Source organism: Bos indicus x Bos taurus, chromosome 3 (genome assembly GCF_003369695.1).
Source record: "Bos indicus x Bos taurus breed Angus x Brahman F1 hybrid chromosome 3, Bos_hybrid_MaternalHap_v2.0, whole genome shotgun sequence".
Lineage (NCBI taxonomy): Eukaryota > Metazoa > Chordata > Mammalia > Artiodactyla > Bovidae > Bos > Bos indicus x Bos taurus.
The window spans coordinates 42,552,635-42,574,145 of NC_040078.1; the positions used below are offsets into that span (position 1 = coordinate 42,552,635).

Sequence of the window (21,511 nt, forward strand, 5' to 3'; positions counted from 1 at the left end):
TGAACTGAAATACATACTAAAAAATCAACTAGGAAGGCTAACATTTTAAACACAAATACTATGTTATTCGTTTTTCTTAAAGGAAAACTACAGTTAGCTCAAAACTATGAAGCCAGTTGCATAAAACTGAGAAATATACAAATAGCTTGTCATACCTTGTAAAATCTGTCTACTGGGTCCTGTTGTTTCTTTTAAGGAGGGGCCATCTGTAGAGAGTTAAGTTAAATTATTTTAAAACATGTCTTCAATTCCTGATTCAATTTTTGCAATTCAGAGTACTTTTCATTCAAATGTATCGTGAAGGATGCATGATTACATAGCCACATCAGACCTACAAAATTATTTTTAAAATTTAATATGGTAATTAAATGAAGATAGACATAAAAAATTTCAAAATGCATCAATAGTACAGAGTATTTAGGAAATTATTATATTAGGCAATTTGGTTAAAAAAAACCCAGTAAATTAAAAACATTATGAATTTTCTAATATCCATAGCATATTTACAGAGTTTGCTACATCAATTTACATTTGGAAAATTCAGAAAAAACAAAACTACCCCTTGATATTATAAGAAGACCAAGAAATGAAACCAGGACATTTTCCAGGAAAACTGGACTATGGCAAACAGTTTCCCAATAGCTTCTAGATGAATGCAGCAAGATTTTCATACAGAAGAGATAAAAATACTTTTTCATTTTGCCTTTTTGATGAAGAAATAAAAATATACTGCAATTTTTATACTAAATAGTGGGAAGATCACTAATCAACATTAACGTCGAAGCAAAAATACAGGTAAACAATGTAAATGATCAGCAGTATCTGTTGTAAGGGAGCATCAGGACGACTGATGAGCTTTCTGATTATGACTAACAGAGTCCTAGTTCTTGGCCCACAGTAATGAAGAGTGGACCTACCCTTGCCTACTCCAGCTTTGATGGAACACTGTGACAATGCCAGAAGAATTATAAAAGCATAAGGTTATGCAATGATTTTGGTCTAAATATGGTACTGCTGCATGGGGAGAAAGATGTAGTCATCTTAAAAATCCTGAGAGCTAAAAGTATAACTGTTCTAAATATCAGGCTCCTGATCAGGGCATGAGATTACTGTCTATACATAGTTAGTCCAGAAAAAGACAGTCATTTTTTTTCTTTTCTATTATGGTTTATTATAAAATATTCCTGTGCCATACAGTAGGACCTTATTTATTTTATATATAGTAGTTTGTATCTGCTAATCTGCTAGTATTTTAGATTTATAAGTGATAAATATCATATTGTATTTATCGTCCTCCTTCTCACTTCACTTATTATGATAATCCCTAAATCCATTCCTGTTGCTGCAAATGGCATTATTTCATTCTTTCTTATGGCCGAATAGTATTCCATTGTGCATATATACCATATCTTTTTTATCTATTCATCTACTGATAGACATTTAAGTTGCTTCCATGTCTTGGCTATTTGGCTATTGTGCTGTGAACACTGGGGTGCATCTTTTTGAACTAGTTACACTCCGGGAGATGGTAAGGGACAGGGATGCCTAGCATGTTGCAGTCCATGGGGTCAGAGTCGGACACAACTGCAGGACTGAACAACAACATTCTCCAGATATATGCCCAGGAGTGGGATTGCTAGATCACATGGCAACTCTATTTTAAACAGAACCTCCATACTCTTTTCCATAGTGGCTGCACCAATTCACATTCCTGCCAGAAATGTAGGAGGGTTCCCTTTTCGCCACATCCTCTCCAGCATTTGTTATTTGCATACTTTTCCATGATGATCATTCTGACTGGTGTTGGGTGGTACCTCATTGTAGTTTTGACTTGCATTTCTCTAATAATTAGAGATGTTAAGCATCTTTTCATGTGCCTATTAGTCATCTGTATATCTTCTTTGGAGAAATGTCTATTTAGATCTTTTGCCCATTTTTTGATTGGGTTGTTTGTTTCTATGTTATTGAGTTGTATGAGCTGTTCGTGTATTTTGGAAATTAAGCCGTTTTCGGTAGCATCATTTTCAAATACTTCCTTCCAGTCAGTAGGTTGTCTTTTCAGTTTGTTTATGGTTTCCTTTGCTGTGCAAAAGCTTGTAAGTTTCATTAGGTCCCACTTGTTTATTTTTGTCTTTATTTCTATTGCCTTGGGAGTCTGACCTAAGAAAACACTGGTACAATTTATGTCAGAGAATGCTTTGTCTGTGTTCTCTTCTAGGACTTTTATGGTGTCATGTTCTGTATTTAAGTCTTTAAGCCACTTCGAGTTTAGTTTTATGTATGGTGTGAGAGTGTCATCTAACTCACTGATCTACATGCAGCTGTCCAGTTTTCCCAATATCAGTCACTGAAGAGAGACAACAGTCATTTTTGACATAATTATTTTATAACGTATATTCAGCTATATTAATATAATAGTTGTATAAAATAACTCCCACCTATGTAAAATCTGAAAATCCTTTTGGATATAAAATTTGTTTTCTGTGGCAGACATTAGCTACCTCCTTACCAGACCCATTTCTTCTTCCTCTCTGATAAACAGCTTAACTAGATTTCCCAGGGTCCCTGAGTTAAGGATCACCTGACTTAGGTGGTATATGTGACTGAGTCATAAACAAAAAAAATACAAGATGTAAATTATTTCCAGGCTCAGCTCACAGAATATCCTACATGATCTGCTATATATTCTATCTCCAGCTAGATGCAGAGAATCCAGTGGTGGGATACAAGAGTTAAGGATCCTAAAGATGGAAAGAGCCTGGATTCCTGAATGGCCATGAGGAACAAAGCCCCTACCCTCTACGCAATCAATCCAAGATATAAACTTTTACTGTTTAAGTCACTAAGATATGAGCACTTAAAACAAACAAAAACCCATCTAACTTCACTCACAGTGCAGCATTCCAATAAATACAAAGTTCACAGTACTGCATAGTGAGACTATAATGGTTCTTACAGGCAAAATGGAATAACGGCCCTATTACTTTTGCATTCTCAGACTGGCTTATAAAATACTGAACGCAGAATAACAGTTGACAGCAGATTTTGAAGTCAGATTCCCTGTTTGAGGCCTGGCATTTCTATTTACTAGTTACTATAATTTCTTTGGGTCTTAAAGTCATTTCCAAATCTTTTCTTTTCCCATAGAAGGGCTAATTCTCATCTATCTAAAAGCTTATCACAGTGTATTCCCCAGAGTATTAGAAAAAGTCTAGGACAACAAACAAGGGGTCAATTGTAAATGTTGGTGGCAGTGACTCTAAAGATTGGCTAGCAAATCTTTTTGTAAGTAACACAGTTTCTTATTCTTTGCTTCTAATAAAAGGTAGGGATTAGCTAATAAAACTACCAATTAATAGATCATCAAAAATATTTGATGATACACTATGTAACTTTTGGAATATAATTCTGAAGGTAATCAAAGAAATGACAGAAACTGCTACAACAGAATTCCTTCTATTTAAGGTTTCTTAGAACTTACATTATAAAGATGGAAAACAGGAACAGAATTGATGTCAAAACCTATTTTATGCTAATAAGTTATTTATCTATAAACTAATTGAGAAAAAGAGTTTCAATCATCTCATTAAGATATGTATTTCAAATACAATGCTGCTTTTTAATGATTATATATGTATCAAAATCAAAACATAATTATTTTAATTGAATTTATACTAGTAAAAGCTACAATAATTCCATCTGAAAGAAACATTTAAATGCTGTCTTATGTTCCTAAAAGATAAAAGATTTTAATTAATATACCTATTTTATTGCCAAGAAATATTAACAGATGACCAATTAAAGCCTTAACACAAGTATATTCCACTTTATAAAATTCTGGAAAGGAGGTAGAATAGAAATAAAAATTCCAGGAGAAAGGAGGTTATAAAATTAACAACTGTTTAAATATTTTTAAATAGGTGACAGTGGGTCTCAAATCACTAAGGTAGTTAGAGTCCACTGACTATGTTCAATAAAATAATATGGAAGTTTCATTCTAAAATACAAAGTATCAAATTATATTCTCTGCAATTAAACAATAATTTTTTTTAGAAATCATCCTAAGAATGTGAATATACAGTTTTTATCAAAATTATTTTGCGATGCGTGTGAGCAAAAAGCTTAGAAAAGCAAGGTGTTCAAGCAGACCAGTGTAATAAACAGTTTCAAAAGTATAGCAAATATTAGAGACTGAAAATATTAGGGGCTTACTCAATCCCTAAGGCCCATTTCATCTTTTCAGATTGAAAGCTTTAGGATTCTGCCTTTGTGGCAAGCACAGACAATCTTTAAGCATATAACTTATTTAAAGATTAATCAAACTGTATCACCCAAGCAGCTTCTATTAGATTAGTAATATTCTAAAATTTTGTGAATAAACTAAATATAATTTTAAAATAAAATGTTAAGTAAGTTGATAAATACCTTATAACTTAGTATCCAATACTATATAAGTTAATATAGAAAGACTTCTAAGGGAACTGGAGGTAAATATCAGGTGATATCTGTTAAAATTACAATAAAAATGTGGAAAATTGAAAACTGTTATATTTTTATAAGCCTATATATGGCACAAAAGGCCTTATCATAATTAAAAAAAAAAAAACTGCTGAAATGCAATGGTCCCCATTCACTGACACTTATTTAAAATAGTGGCATTTTATTATGATAAAATCACTGAAAAAACCTACACTCACTGCCTTATGCCAAGTTAATTTCATTTTATACTGAAAATAAACTAGTCTTAGAAACCATTTAGTCCAATTTATTAGAAAGGAACTTGACTGCAATATTTTTAAACAGATTATTTCAACTTGAAAAGTTAATCTATGCCATTTCTGTTTAAGAAACTGTCCATTTGAAAGTATTTTTGCTGTACTCACCATGAGAGTGAAAGTGTCCATGTCCATGAGCATGATCATGGCTATGTGCAGCACCATGTTTCAATTCATGACTATGGCAGTGATCTCCATGGCCATGTGTCTGATCCAGAGCACCATTAAAGAGAGAATGACTGTGTCCATGGCCTAAAAACAAAGTGTGTAAGAACAAAAGGTATGTAAAAATGTATTACTTAATGGTTACAATAATACTGACATTAGTGAAAAGAATTAGTGCTCAAACCATATTCAGTTCAAATATGAATATTCAATCAATATTCAATAAATAAACATTTCTTTGTAGAAAGTGCTAAAATGATGATGCTCAGTCGCTCAGTTGTGTCCAACTCTTTGCGACCCCATGGACTGTAGCCTGTGGGGCTCCTCTGTCCTTGGGATTTTCCAGGCAAGAACACTGGAGTGGGTTGCCATTTCCTATTCCAGGGGATGTTCCTGACCCAGGGATCAAACCCATGTCTCTGACATCTCCTGCATTGGCAGGCGGATTCTTTACCACTGAGCCACCTAGAAAGCCCCACAGATTCATTAAAACAATACTGAGTTCTTAGGATAGAGTTTAGGAAGGAAATAAAAGCACAGTAAGAAGTGGCAGACTCTACTGGAGATAAAAATAAGTGAGAAGTACACAGAAGGATTTAAAGAGATTAGATAACGTTGCTCATTCATTCAAGAAGTACTTAGTTGGAACACATTATGTTACAGTACCATCCAGGCATTGGGGATAAAACAGTGAACATGGACCAAAACTTTGTCAAGTACTATCATACATATTGAAGAAGGAAATGGCATTAATACTAACAAAGTTAAAATACTATGTGAATATGGTTACATTAAGGCAGAGACAGGGAAATGGCTGCATTTGGTAAAAGGACCAGTAAAATTAAATCAGGTAGAATCCTTAGGGGAAAAAAGGCACACAATAGTGAGGAATCATTTCTCCACAGCAAACCTAAAAACTACCGAACCATCATAGAAACATCTTCTACAAACTATTTCAAAATATAGAAAATGACTGAATGCTACCTAATTAAAAAATATCACTTATATTTACAAAAATCCTAAATACCCTAAAATCAAACTCAGTAGTACGTTATATGAAAAATTATGAATAGGGAGATCAACTTCCAGAATGGTAGACAGAGGTTGTTGGCAAGCTAGTTCTCCTAAAACAACTAAAATATGGGAAACACAACTAAAAACTTTCAGAAGTCTGATAATTAACCAAAACCACAAAAGGAACTGAAAATTGTCTATCCAACAAACTACCAAATCTCAGTTAGACAGCAGAGTCTTGATGTTTTAACTTGGGGTTAGTTCCATTCCACTTCCTGCCTAAGCTCAATTGAAATTAGCCAAAAGTCAGCAGCTTTGCAGACACTGGAGAGATCTGATTTCTTCTGAGGCTCTGTTAAAAGCAATATGTACAGATCACAGTCACTATTTTGTCCAAACTTGGCAGTCCCTGGAAAAAAATCTTTATTCTCAATGTGATAACTATCAGATTCAGAGCTCAGCTTCAAGAATTCAATCGACATACACTGCAGGACATGAATCAACACAAGGAAATCATGCAATAGGATAAATAACTATAATAATATCAGGAACAAACTTTGAGAGAAGACGGTGAATTAATCTGATACCAATGTCATTGTCGAGAAGGGGATGACAGAGGATGGGATGGTTGGATGGCATCACTGACTCAATGGATATGAGTTTGAGTAAACTCCTGAAGTTGGTAATGGACAGGGAGGCCTGGCGTGCTGCAGTCCATGGGGTCGCCAAGAGTTGGACACGACTAAGCAACGGAACTGATACTGAATGTCATTTTAAAATTAAAGGTCCAGTTTTCAACAAACAATTAGTAAGATATTCAAAGAAAGAGAAAAATATGCCATATACACAGGAGAAAAACCAGCCAACAGAAAATGTTCCTGAAGGGGACTCAGATTTTTTACTTTATAGACAAAAACTTTGATCAGCTACTACAAATACGGTCAAAGAAGGAAATCACATCTAAAGAATCAAAGTACAATAATGATTACTCATCAAGAAGAGAATATTAATAAAGAGATAGAAGTTAATAAAGAACCAAACAGAAACTCTGGAATTAAAAAAACATTATAACTGAAATAAAACATCCACTTTAGAAGGGCTCAACCACAGATCTGGGCTGCAATAACAGTAAACTTGAAGATGGATCAATAGAGATTATATACTCTGAAAAATAGGTGGAAAAAAGAAAATCAAGAAAAATGAATCTTAGAGACCTATGAAAACATCAAGTCTACCAAATTAATTATAAAAAAAAGTCCCAAAGAGAAAAGAGGGAGAAAAAGAAATATAAAAAATACCTGAAGAAATTATAGATGGCAATTCCCCAAATTTGACAAAAAATATTATCTACACATTCAAGAAGTTCAGGAAACTCAAAGTAGAATAAACTCAGATAGAACTATATCTAAAGACATCATAGTCAAATCAATGAACATCGAAATCTTGAAAATTGTATAGCAAGGTGTATGTACAAGATGTATGTATGTACAAGGGATCTTGAATAAGATTAAATGCTGACTTCACAACAAAAATCAGAGAGGTCAAAAGACAATGGGATAACAAATTTAAAATAGAAGATGACTCAGTCAAGAATTCTAAATTCAACTAAAGTCTCCTTTAAATATAAAGGAAAAATCAGATACTTCCACATAAAGAAAAGTATTTCCTACAAATGAAACAACACTAAATAGTAATTTAAATCCACATAAAGAAATAAAGAGCACCAGTAACAGTAATCTTGCAAGAGAAGATAAATGTATTTTTTAATTTGCAACTTGTTTCTTCTCCTGTATGTTTTAGAAGACAATTGCATAAAGCAATAATTACAAAACTGTACTGATGGGCTTATAACATAAAAACATGTAATTTGTCTGACAACAGTAGCATAAATAAGGGAGGTGTGAATAGAGGTATATCTGAGCAAAGTTTTTGCATATTATTAAATTATTATTAATCTGAATTATTAAATTACTATTAATCTGCTTTAAATTAAGATGATGTTTGTAATCCCCAGGGCAACAATTAAGAAAAGAACTAAAAAAATATACAGTAAAAGAAACAAGAGAATTAAAAAGGTATACTAGAAAATATCTATTTAATTTAAAAGACAAGCATCAAGGATCAGAGTAACAAAAAGGACAAAAGATTCAGACAACAAATATCAAAATGGCAGATGTAAATTCTACCTTAGTAGTAATTAAATGAAATGCAAATTTTTTTAAACCTCTAGTCAAAAGGCAGAGACTAAAAAATGGACTAAAAACAATGATTCAGCTATATTCTGTCTATAAGGGGCAAATTATAGATTCAAAAACATAAATAAGTTACAAGTAAAATGACAGAAAAATATACCAATGCCATGCAAGCAGTTAAAAAAGACAAAGACCGACAGAGCCAGAATGGCTATCATAATACTATAAGCCAGAAATTACTGTGAGAAAAAAAGAACATGCTATTAACAAGTTCTATGCCTCGGGAAGATATCCATGATTATAGAAATAAATGAACTGAACAACACAGCTCCAAAATACATGAAGCAAAAACTAAAAAAATTAACTGGAAAACTTACAACAATATTACTTGAAGACTTCAACACCCTACTTTCAGTAATGGATAGACAAGTAGGCAGAAGATCACAAAGCAACAGAAGACTGAATAACTATGAACAAACTATACCCAACAGACAGCTATAGAACATCCCACCCAACAGCAGCAGAATACACATTCTTCTCACATGCACATGGAAGAATCTCTAGGATAGACAAATGGTAGGTCATTAAAATATGAAATGAGACTCAATAAAAATTTTTTAAATTTGAAATAATAAAAGGTATGTCATCTTATCACAATGGAATTAAATCAGAAATCATAAACTGAAGAAAATTAGGGAAATTCACAAATATGAGAAAATAAAAAAAGATACCACTAAATAACTAATGGGTCAAAGAAGAAATCACAGGGGAAATTAAAAATACTTTGAGATAAACAAAACTGAAAACATGATATACCCAAACTTACATTATAGCAATGCTTAGACAAATATTTATAGCTATTAAGCCTCTGCTAAAAGGAAAAAAAAAATTCAAATCAATAACCTAATCTTCCACCTTAAAATATTAGAAAAAGAAAAAAACTAAATCCAAAAGCAAGGAAAAGAGTGTATAATAAACATTACAGCAGAAATGAAATAAAGATAAGAAAAGCAATAGAGAAAAACAAAAAGGTTAAAATAATTAGACTGACCACAAAAAAAAAGTAAAAATTACTAAAATCACTGCTGACCTTATGAGAAAAAGAAAAGACATACTTTTTAATACATGTCTAAAATTATTAATAAGTCATTTAGATAAAACAAATTTCTAGAAACACACAAACTGCTGAAATGATTCATTAGAAAACAGAAATCAGATAGACCTATAACAAGCAAAAAAACTGAATTAATAATTTTAAAACTGTCAACAATGAAACGCTTGGTCTTCACAAGCAAATTCTGCCAAACATTTACAAAGAATCAAGACTTCACTAGATATCTCTCAACTATGCCCCCAAAAAAACAGAAGAGAAGGGAATACTTCCCAACTCATACAAGGACAATTTACCCTGATATCAGCACCAGCCATCAATACTAAAAGAAAACTGCAGACAAATATCCCTTAGGAATATAAACACAAGTGCAGAAAGTGTTAATCGCTCAGTTTTGTCTGACTCTTTGTGATCCCATGGACCGCCAGGCTTCTCTGTCCATGGGATTTTCCAGGAAAGAATACTGGAGTGGGTTGCCATTTCCTTCTCCAGGGGATCTTCTCAACCCAGGAATCAAACCCGGGTCTCCTGCATTGCAGGCAGACTCTTTACCATCTGAACCACCAGGGTTCAAAAGTCTTCTATAAACACACAAGTCTTCAACAAAATACTAGCAAACCAAATCCAGTAATATGTCAAAAGGATTACAAACCATGGCCAAATGGGATTTATCCTAAGAATGCAAAGGTGGTTTATTATCCAAAAAACCAAGCAATATAACACACTATATGAATAGAATAAAAGAACCAACTGATTACCTTTAAAAATGAAGGGAAAAAAATCATTAAAAAAATCCAATACCCTTTCATGATGAAAACACCCAATGAACTAGGAATAAAAAGAAAACTTCCTCAATCTGATAAGGAGCATTTCTGAAAAGCCCATAGCTAGCACAGCTAAAATCATATTTAATAATGAAATATTGAATGCTTTCACCCTAAAATCAGGAAAAAGAAAAGAATGTCCACTCTCACTACTTCTATTTAACTGTAGGATCTAGCCAGGGCATTTAGATTTGTTTGATGCAAGGCTGCCACAAACCTCCAATTTGTAAAAAATGCAGAACCTGCATAGCTCAATAAAATAAGGTATGCTTGTATATAGAAAATTCTAAACACTCCACTAAAAGCCTGTTAGAATAATGAATACTTCAGCAATGTGGCAGAACACAATATCAATATACAAACATGAGCTATATTCCTATACTAGCAATGAGCAATCCAAATATGAAACTAAGAAAACAATCCTAAACTTATCAGACCAGATCAGTCACTCAGTCGTGTCCGACTCTTTGCGACCCCATGAATCGCAGCACGCCAGGCCTCCCTGTGGCAGCCAAAATAAAAAACCTCTACTGGTAAAGTTAACAAAAGAAGTGTGAGATAGTTACTCTAACAACTACAAAACACTGTTGCAAGAAACTAAAGAAGCTAAAAATAAATGGAAGGGCATCCCATGTTCATGGATCAGGAGCCTTAAGATGTTAAGATGACAATAATTCCCAAATTGATCTACAGATTCAATACAGTTTCTATCAAAGCCCCAGCTTCCCTTTTTGGGCAGAAACTGACAAACTGATCCTAAAGTTCATACGGAAATGCAAGAAGGGACCCAGGGTAGCTAAAGTAACCTTAAAAAAGAATAAAGTTGGACGATTCAAATGTTTTAATTTCAAAACATACCCAAAAGCTACATTAATCAAAACTGCATAGTAATGGCATAAGGATAGACATACAGATCCACGAAATAGAATTGAGAGTCCAGAACTAAACTCTCAATTGATTGTTGACAAGGGTGCCAAGACAATTCAATGGGGAAAAACAGTCCTTTAAAAAAATTCTGTTCAGACAGCCACACATTTATATACACGAAAATGACATTGGACTATACTTCATACCATATACAAAAATTGACATAAAATGGATCACAGACCTAAGTTTTAACTCTCAAATTAACAGATGGTTTCTCATGAGAAAAATCTTATCAACATAATTACCAACTTTAAATTAACGAAAGCAGGGGAAAAAAATGATTACTTCAATAGATGAAGGGGAAAAAAAATTTTTCTTAACTTGGTAAAACAGTTTTATCAGAAACAGACCACAAACATCAGACTCATTGGTAAAACTTCAGTAGCATTTTCTAAATAGCAACGGCTCTGAACCTTTATTGCACATTAAAGTTGACTGGAAAGCTTCAAAATATGCTGATGTTGGGGTCTCTTCCTCCAGAGATTCTGATGTAAATATTCTGGGATTAAATCTGGGCACCAACGTTTCTTTAAAAGTTACCCAGGTGATTATACAGGTTGACACAATGATATAAGCTATAACTATTTCTAAACACTGTGATAGAGATTCTGGCTATGTAATTAAGACAAACAGGAAAAATAGTTTTCATTCTTAATAGAAAAAACTTTTCAAATACCTAAAAATGAACCAAAGTGACTAAGACAATTTAATAGAGGACTCAAAATTTAAGATGTTAATTCCCCAGAATTAAACATAAAGACGATGCATTCCCAATAAAATCACAAAAAGATTTTTCATAAAACCTGACAAGGTGATTAAAAACACCAAATGAACAAGACAGGCCTAAACAACTCTGGAGGAAAAAAAAGAGAGAAAGATGAGACTAACCCTTCCAGATGTTAAAACATAAAGTTTATAGCAATTATTCCCATGTGATTCTGAAGAGGCCAAAAATAATCTGATATTTAAGGTAATTTAGGCTAAGTGTATCCTTTTATATCAGTGAGGTAATGAGCAAATTGATAAATGGTGCTTGGAAAACTGCTTATTCACACTGAGAAAAAAAAGTCCTAACTCTTCATTACAAAAATATATATAAATGAAGAACCACGTAGTTGGGACAAAAACCAAAATTTTTACAGTATTAAATAATAAGACTATTTTTAAGACTCAGGGATAGGAACTCCTTAAAAAAAAAAAGCAGAAAACATACCACAAAGTATGTAAGACAAAAAAAAAAAAAAGGAAACTAGACTATATCCAAATTAAAAACCCCTAAATAAAAGTTTAAACAGAGAAGCCACAGACTGGGAAGAGATAACTGCAACACATAAAACAAAGAATTATTATACAAAATACATAAACAAAAGCTTGTAAATGGATTAATAATAAAACAATAGAAAAATGGGGTGTTAAGAGGGAAAGGACAATTCCAGAAAAGGAAAAAATCTGAATGATGGCCGAAAAACATACAGAAAGATTTTCAACCTCACTACTAGTCAAAAAATACCAAATAAAATGAGGTATCATTTTTATCAAAATATCAGCAAAATGGTTTTAAACCCATAATAGTAAGTTCTAATATGGGTGAAAGAATCCTAGTACTTACATTTTACGCTGGGGTAAATGTAAATGAGTCATTTGGAGGGCAAACTGCTAATGTCCACTGAAACTAAACATTATATATCCTGTGTTTCAGCAGTTCTATTCATATTCGAGAAACTCTCAATTCAAAGAACTTTCTTTGATGATGGAAATTGTCTATATTTACTATCCAATATGGTAACCCTATGTGTCTACTGAGCACTTGAAATGTCATTAACTGAATTCTTAATTTTATTAAATTTCATTAACCACAATGTAAACTTAAATAGTCACATGTGACTTGGAACTACTGTATAGGACAGCACAGCTCTGGAGAAACGTTTGCATGTGTTCATAAAGATATGCTTCATATGGAAGTATGACAATCCATAGAAGACTGTTTAAATAAACCACAGTAACCCACACCATGCAGTTTTATGTGTCTGTGAACAAGAGAAGGTACACTGATGGACACCAGGTGGAAGGATCTCAAAGACAGATTGTATAAATTTCATACCCCCATACATGGATTTTTAATATCTAAATCTGTATTGTCATTTTGGTATTTGCTTTATATAAATGTTATCATACCAAACAGATGAGCTACAGAGGTCTTGAAGTAGCCACACCAAACTGATACTACAACTCTGAGAAGCCACAAAAGGAGAAGGTTCAGGAAGACATTAACATGAGTCAATTAATATATTGTTCTTGTTATTAAAAATCAATATAGAGTTAGACTTTAAAAATCATCAATTTTCAAAAGTGAATAATTATGACAGAAACCAGAAATGAAGAAACAAAGGGTTCTAACCATCATACCAGAGCCATGAGAATGTCCATGACCTCCATGCTTGAAAACAAATATTCCTACTAGGTTTACCACAAACCCAAGAATTGAAACAAGAAGCAGTCTCTCATGATGTACATCTGGAGGGGCTAATGCTCTCTAGAAAACACAGAATACAAACAAACTGTATTGATATATTTTCTGACTAATCAATTGATAAAAATAAAAAGCAATTAAAAAAAATTTTTATTTTCAGAATTAACACCACTCCAAAATTGTCTGCCAAAACAGTTAACAGAAATAAAACCATTGCTCACATATTTCAGAAAAAGTAACAATTATTATTTTTAAGTAAGTACCCTTAAAGGTATGAATATTTGGACTAAAACCATCCTTCTTTGGAATCTTAAAATATTGTAATTAATTTTAAGTTGATTAACTTTTAAATTTTTACTTGTCTTAAACATCAAAATATTGAAGATTCATTGGCAAAATCCTCAGATTCCATCTTAAGAACTATTTCCAACAGAACTCATCACCAGGATTGTTGTGTGTTTACCTTTCAGTGTCAGAACATCATTCACAGTTTATAAAGCACTACTATTTGTCTTCAAGTAGTTTCACATATAACTTTCCAAATATTTTATAAGTTCCTCTTGTATACACATAATACTTTATGCAACCCAAGACTGGCCTCAGTAAATACTCAATGACAATGTGAAAAAACAGCTCTATTACATTTATCTTTAGTTCATAAACATTTTCATTACAGAAATGTAATTTACTGGCTCTAATTATTATCTACTATACCTCAACTCCTTCTGAGAAAATAAAAAAAGCAGTGAAGATCAAAAACAGGCCATTGACAAAGCCAGCCAGAACCTCCGCTCTAACATACCTAGAGAAGAGCAAAGTAAACAACTGAATTAAGTTATTTCTTTAAAAGAAAACCAAATCATAAATTTAATATATTCAGAGGTACTAAACCATACTACACAGTTATATGTACCCAACAAACTCCCAGTGTTTACAGTATAGCATTTCTATGGTACATGTCATAAAATTGAGAAAGTAAATTTAATTACTATGAGTTATGTTTAAAGAAGAATGCCATAAAATACAGAGATATCTACAAGCCAACCAAAAGACCTTTTTAGAGTAAGCAGTTTTAGAGAGACTTTCCAGAGAAATGTAAATCTCAAGCTGCAACTGGAGAAGGAAGAATAGGACCAGATAACTGGGCAAAGAAGGAAGGATACAAAGATAAAAAGTTGAGGAAGAGAGCTTGAAAAAGGGTATTTGTAACTTATTAATTCCTTCTTTTCTAAGAACTCCTTATGCTTTTCGCTTTGTATCTTTCAGCTTTCAAATCTCTGGCAAGTAGAGCTTTGATTTGAGGAAAAATAAAATTAGTTCTGAATTATCCCAGAGACAACTTGAGATTTCTATTTCTATCACTCTTCTTCTAAAGATGAATACATTTAAGAAAAAATCTTCGATTACCTAAATTTTAGAATCAATTCTAGTTTCACATAATTTGAATTAAACTATTTTTAAAATACCTGTCTTTTGTTCCATGGACTTCTGAAGCTTTCTGCTTCCTACCTGTGTGAAGCATTGGGGAAAGATTTTATTTTTTCATGAGCTATATTTGGCTTAGTTAAAGTTATTAGAAACAACTTTAACTTGGCAGTTTAACATGTTCAGACATTATTCAAAGGGTGCTAACAGCAGTTAATCACTCTGGTCCTTAAACAATGTAATAGGAGCATCAAAAATATGATTTTTTTCAAGCTTTCTATGTTAATTTCTAGATAACACAATTTTTACTGCAAAAATATTTTTAAAGTAAATAGAACAAACTCTTTAAAATATATTCCATACCGTTATGCCAGAGTTTGCCCTGTAAAGCACATTTCAAAGTAGTATATAAAGCATATGTCTACCTTCTAATACATATAAGTGAATTAATATATTATTTGTCAAAGCATATACTTTTTTTTATTATTAAATTCAAAGAATCTACTGCCTGCTTTCCACAATCCACACTTAGGAATTTATCTGTATCAGCAGGGTTACTCCTCCAAAATAAAAAAGCACTTTCTTTTAACCCACTCTTCTAATATCACAGCTAATGCATGATTGAAAGCCTTTTGTCCTTGAGTTCCACTAGATTTCAAGATCAAAGGCAAGATCAGTTTTCAGGTATCTCTTTGTCCCTAATGCTTAGTAGGTGTTCCATAAATTCTGATAAATAGTTGGGCTAAAGTGATTTAATTAGGTTTAATATATTTTCTAAACTTGATTGCTGGATTAAAATGAAAAACTTGTAAAGTCCAGACACACTTGCTTTTACAAATGACTGTGTTTACTTGAACAGACTGTCTGGGAATTGAAATGTATGATCCATTAATGTACTATTACCTATTTAAGAATGATCGCACCTGTATTCCTTAGCCAAAGCAAAAAATACACAAGTATATGTACATATGTATATTAGCATGTACATATGCATCCACCTATCCATCAGATGTGTATTACCTTTATTCTGGCTTTACTATTTCAAAATTAGGAGTGTGACAAGACACAATGGTGACATCACACAAAAAAATACTGAAAAGCTTTTGCTGCCTCTGAGATTCCTCCTATTGTTTCTTCTATTACACTCAGTCTGCTACTGTGATCATATTGAATTGGAAATTTGGGGATTCATCACTGGCTTAGCCTGTTCAGTGACATTTTGATATACTGGCAAAACAGCAGTATATTTCTACTGCTGCTACCTACTACTATAGCGATTACTAACAGTTTCAAATGTTACAGCAGCTTTTATTCCCTAATTTTGCCCTTCTCAAAAGAAAAAAAGAGCAAAGAGGAAGAAGACAGGATAAACAAATTAAAAGGTGGCAAGAATATTACTCTCATATATTTTAGTTAAAGTTGAATTAGTAAAACCTGCGATGGTACTGAAGGTATTCAAAGCCATTTCTAAAAACCATCTTATACCAGGAGATTATGCATTCTAAATAGAAAACAGGATACCCTAAGAATTAAGAATTTTTAGTTACTGTCTATCCAGAAATGCTGCTTAATAAGACATTCTAATTTGATTTTTTATATAAAATATGTATGAATTACTAATTTTCCAACACAAAATTATAATTTCACACACAACCTTTCTTTAGTAATTTAAAATATACTTAAGAATCTTTGATTATATAGTGACATGGAATAGGTTCTTTTCTGAGTTTTCAAGCTGTTTGGATTTGTAAACAGGACCTCTTGCTCTATACTATAAAAACAATATAACTTGTTTTTTGTCTCACTTTTTTTAACTTTATAAGGAACCACATCACCTGGGTTATACCCCAGATCAGAAAGTTCTGTCACAGAATTTCACATATCTCTCTTTTAGCACGTCACACAATGTATAGTTATTACAGTATTTTTACAGAACTGTTTCCCCATCAGACTACAAGTTCCTCTGAGGCAGAAGTCATACCTTATTCATTTTGATATCATTAGAAGTAACACAGTATTCAAATCATAGTGGATCCTCAATAAACATCTGAAGAGAACAAAAGCTCATGCAAGCAGTATGTGCTTACTCAAGAACAAAAAAGCTAGAAAGAAAGAGGAAGCAGTGGAGGACTACGAGTAGAAGAGATACAAGAGACAGTTCATGTAAGAAGGTGGATGTGAATGGGAGAGGGACAGAACGAGAGAAACTGAACAAGAAAGGGAGTTCTCAGGGAAGAGGAACCTGTGAAAGAAGGAAAGAGAGCCTGAAAAACAAAAAAAAAAAACTACAGCTGAAGAGGTTAAGGGATGGGAGAGAAAGAAAGAACCTCAGGGATACAGTGGTATAGTACAGAGGGACAGAACAGAAGAAAGGAAAAAATAAGAGAAAAGATGGGAGGGAAGGACAAAGAATGAGAGTAGAAGGGAGAGGAAGAGAAAAAACCTGAACACAGACCCAAGTAACTAGAAAGAAAGAATAGAAAAGGAGAAAAGGGAATTTAGGAGAAACAAAAGGGAGAGAATGAGTAGGAGGATGGGGACAAGAATGAGAGATGGAATGAAAACAGGAAAGACAGCAAAGAAAGGTGAGAATGTGAGACAGCACTCAAAAAAGAGAGGGGGAAAGACCTAGGGCAACTGAACAAACAAGCAGGTGAGAGGGAGGTAGGGACAAGGAAGCGGGTGGAAGAGAGACAAAGCGTGAGTGCTGCCAATGCGTAAATGTAACTACATTGTAAAATATTCTGGGCTCAAAAAAAAGAAAGAAAGAAAACATTCAGGCAGAGTAAATCAAATAATGGAAACCCCATTGTTCCTCCCAATCAGAGGTGGCATAAAGAAAGCTCTGACTCTAAGGTTACTAAGGCTCAGAAGTGAGACCAGATGTTCAGAGCAAGTCCCTTCAGCATAAAAACACTTTCCTAATATTTGATTAATCGTCTGAATTCAGCAAAAGTAAGAGAAATATTCTACATAAAGGCAGAGCTGAAGACAATACATAAACAAAAACAAAATACCAACCAAAAATGAAAAATAAAGAAACATGATCACATTCATATTCTGAAACTTTTTCTTTTTCCTCCTCTTCTCTCAAACAAAAAAAAAGAAAAGGTTAAGAGCTGGGAAATTCCCCTATCTAGTAACAATCTCACCTGAAATTCTCTGGTAAAATCAAGATGCAAAAGAACTTAGATGCAAAAAAAATTTACATATTATAGATTCTAATTATATATTGTCCAAAAACAGGCAAAACTAACCCATCAAATCAGGAAAGTAGAAGGTGAGTGTTTAAGAAACTAGAAGGAGACACGGGGGGTGGTTTCAAGGATTCAAGTTACATAAGTGTGTTCAACTGTGAAAATTAAGTGAGCTTGAGATTTATGTATTATTTTCTGTATTTCTTATACTTCAATAAAAATGTTTTTAAAAAGGTCTTACCCATAAGAGAAAGCATCATTATCTCTCCATTTTGAAATAACAGACGCTGCCAATCCAGCCAAAATGGCAGTGCTATCGAAAAACATGTGAAAAGAGTCGGAAATCAAACCTAAGCTGGAAAAGAACAAACACATTGGCATATTACAATAATAATCAAATAGCAGTCATCCTCTAAAAATCTAAGATTCAGCCTCTGCTTATCAGGAACTAATCTTATAAAAGGACAACACTGAAATATGATATATTGAAAAATATCTAAGATAATTTTTAAGTGTTTAAGAAGACACCCTCACACCCTCCTACCCAAGGAAGAGCCCAGCTGCTACTGAAAGAAAGGTAGGAATATGCTCACCCTCTGGTGACTAGCAAAGGTCAACTGGAAAGAGAAACAGAAAAAACAGCTATTTGTAACTGGGGAAGCCAGCTTGGGCTCAAGACCTTACACTGATACAAAGCAAAGGTCTGCTGTTAGAAGAGGAGCAAGGCCCTTTCTTCTTTTTTTGATACAACTCTGGCAAGAGGAATGAGAAATGGGGCAGAACATTAACAACACTCACTCCTACACTGGGGTTAAGGGCCTGCCCAATACTGAGGCTGCAAAAGGAGAACCAAATACCCATCCCCCCACTTCTCCGTCTATGGGGTCGCACAGAGTCGGACACAACTGAAGTGACTTAGCAGCAGCACCAGCACTTCTCCAACCAAAGCCTTGCCTAAAGCAAAAGACAACAGCAATCTACCTCTGAGAGCCAAGAAAGAGCAGAGAGACTCCTCCCTTATGGCGCAGGTATGCAGGGCTTGCTGAAACCTGAGAATGGTAACTAATAATACCAAAACACAATAGCCCAGCTTAACTATTGACTAGATAGGTACAAAACCCCCACACTAATGGCCTGACCAAAAAAAGAAAAAAAAAAGATGTGCACACCTCTGGTCATAAATACTACTAACCTCAGTGTCTACTGTTCTTTTACACATAACATACAGCACTCAATAAATATTTATAAGGCATATTAACAAGATCAAGGGGGAAAAAGTAATAAGACCTACTGTCAAAAGCTAAAACAGTCAAAAGAAGCAGAATCTGAAAAGTCCCAGAGATTATATTATAATAGGAACTATAAAATGTGATTAATATGTTAAAGGATGTGTTACAAAGCTGGGGAAAATTTATGATCAGAGATAGAAACTAGAAAATAATCAAATGGAAATGATAAAAAAAATTTAAATATCATAATATTGAAGATTAAAAATAATATACATGGACTTCTGAGCAGACAGGACACAGAGAGAAACAATCAGTGAGATCAAACTACATTATCCAGAGTAAAACACAAGAAAAGGAATGGAAAATCAAGAACAGAAAATTCAAAATCTGTCAAAGCATCAGACAGACATGTATTTGGATTCTCAGTTATGGAGGGGGAAGAATATGGTAGAAAAAGTATTTAAAGAGAAAATGATTAGAGTTTTCCAAAATTAATGGAAAAAACAAACAAACCAACAACAACAACAAAAAAAAAACAAATTCCATATCCAAGAAGCTTAATGAGATCCTAGGAAGGCCAAACCCTACATAACTCACAAATTGCTGAATACCAAACAGAAAGAGAAAATTCTGAAAACAGTCAAAAAAAAAAAAGAAAGAAAAACTGGAAACATAAAAGCAAAGCTAAAGATTAATAGCATATTTTGCATCAGAAACTACACAAGGCAGAATGCAATGAAGGAATATCTTTAAAGTATTGAAAAACAAAAAATGTGTCAACTAAAATTCTATATTGTGTAAAACATCTTTCAAAAATGAAAGCAAAACAGACTTTTCAGACAACCGAAACTAAGAGAATTCACTGCTAGCAGGTCTGAACTACAATAAAAAGTTAATTTAAGTACAAATATGATACCACATGGAAACTTAGATTTGTATGATAAAGATCACTGAAAATGATAAACACGTGGGGAAATATTAAATATAATTTTTCTAACTTTTAGTACCTTTAAAAGATACTTTTAAAAGTAACTTTAAAACAGAAAAGGTACCTTTAAAACAGAAAAAAGGAGGATAAAACAATAAAGTTGGTTCTTTGAAAATAATAGTAAAATTCACAACCTTTAACTAAAGTGACCAAGAATAAAGAGAAAGGGCTCATTATTACCAAAATCAGCAATGAAAGTGACACACTACTACTGACTTTAGGGAAAATAAAGATTGTAAGAAATTACTATGAGCAACTAAACATAAGCCAACAAATTAGGTAACTTATATGATATATACAAACTCCTAAACAATCTAGCAAAATTGAGTCAAAAAGAAGTCTAAACAGATTTATAGAAAGTAAGCAGAATACATTAATGCTTTTAAAACTTTCAATAACAAAAGAAGCCTAGGCCCAGATGGCTTCACTGGTAAATCCTACTAAACATTTACAGAACAATAAATATCAATTCCTAGAAGATGAAGGAATACTTCCCAATTTATTGTTTAAGTATTACTCTGATCCCCAAATCAGACAAAGACATCACAGGAAACTAGAGACCAGTAGTTTTTGCAAACACACACACACAAGAATCTTCGACAAAACACTAGCAAATCAAATTCACCAAAAAAAAAAAAAAAAGAGAGAGTACAGACCACAACCCACAACCCACAACCCCAACAATGCAAGGTTGGTTAACTACATGAAAATCAATCAATAAAATACATCATGACGATGGAATGAGAAACAAAAACCACACTATCATCTTAATAGAGGTAGGAAAGTATTTGACAAAATCCAACATTTTTATGATGAAAACATTCAACAAACTTGCAGTAGAGGGAACTTCCTGAACTGATAAATAGCATCTACAAAAAACCCACAGCTAAGATCAGCATCATTATAATGGCCAAAGACTGAATGTGTGTGTGTGTGCTCAGTCATGTTTAACTATATGCAACCCTTTGGACTGTAACCTGTGAGGCTCCTCTGTCCGTGGGATTTTTTCAGGGGGTGGGTTGCCATTTCTGCCTCCAGGGGATCTTCCTGACCCAGGGATCAAATCCACGTCTCCTGTGTCTCATGCATTGCAGGCAGACTCTTTACCACTGAACCATCCAGGAAGCCCCAAAGAGTGAATGCTTTCCTCTCAGATTAGGTACAAGATAAAAATGTCCCCTCACCACTTCTATT

At 33.3% G+C, this 21,511-nt stretch overlaps 1 protein-coding gene across 1 annotated transcript in view; it reads right to left on the reverse strand.

The window, feature by feature from the left end:
- The window catches only part of SLC30A7 (solute carrier family 30 member 7), a 99,670-nt gene that overhangs the window by 66,509 nt on the left and 11,650 nt on the right, over window positions 1–21,511 (reverse strand). Inside the window, exons 3-7 of the mRNA XM_027536379.1 lie at window positions 18,342–18,455; window positions 14,193–14,280; window positions 13,415–13,541; window positions 4,884–5,027; window positions 156–206 (exon numbers count right to left, since the gene is read on the reverse strand). Coding sequence (XP_027392180.1) covers window positions 156–206; window positions 4,884–5,027; window positions 13,415–13,541; window positions 14,193–14,280; window positions 18,342–18,455 — 524 coding nt within the window. The remainder of the gene's footprint in view (window positions 1–155; window positions 207–4,883; window positions 5,028–13,414; window positions 13,542–14,192; window positions 14,281–18,341; window positions 18,456–21,511) is intronic.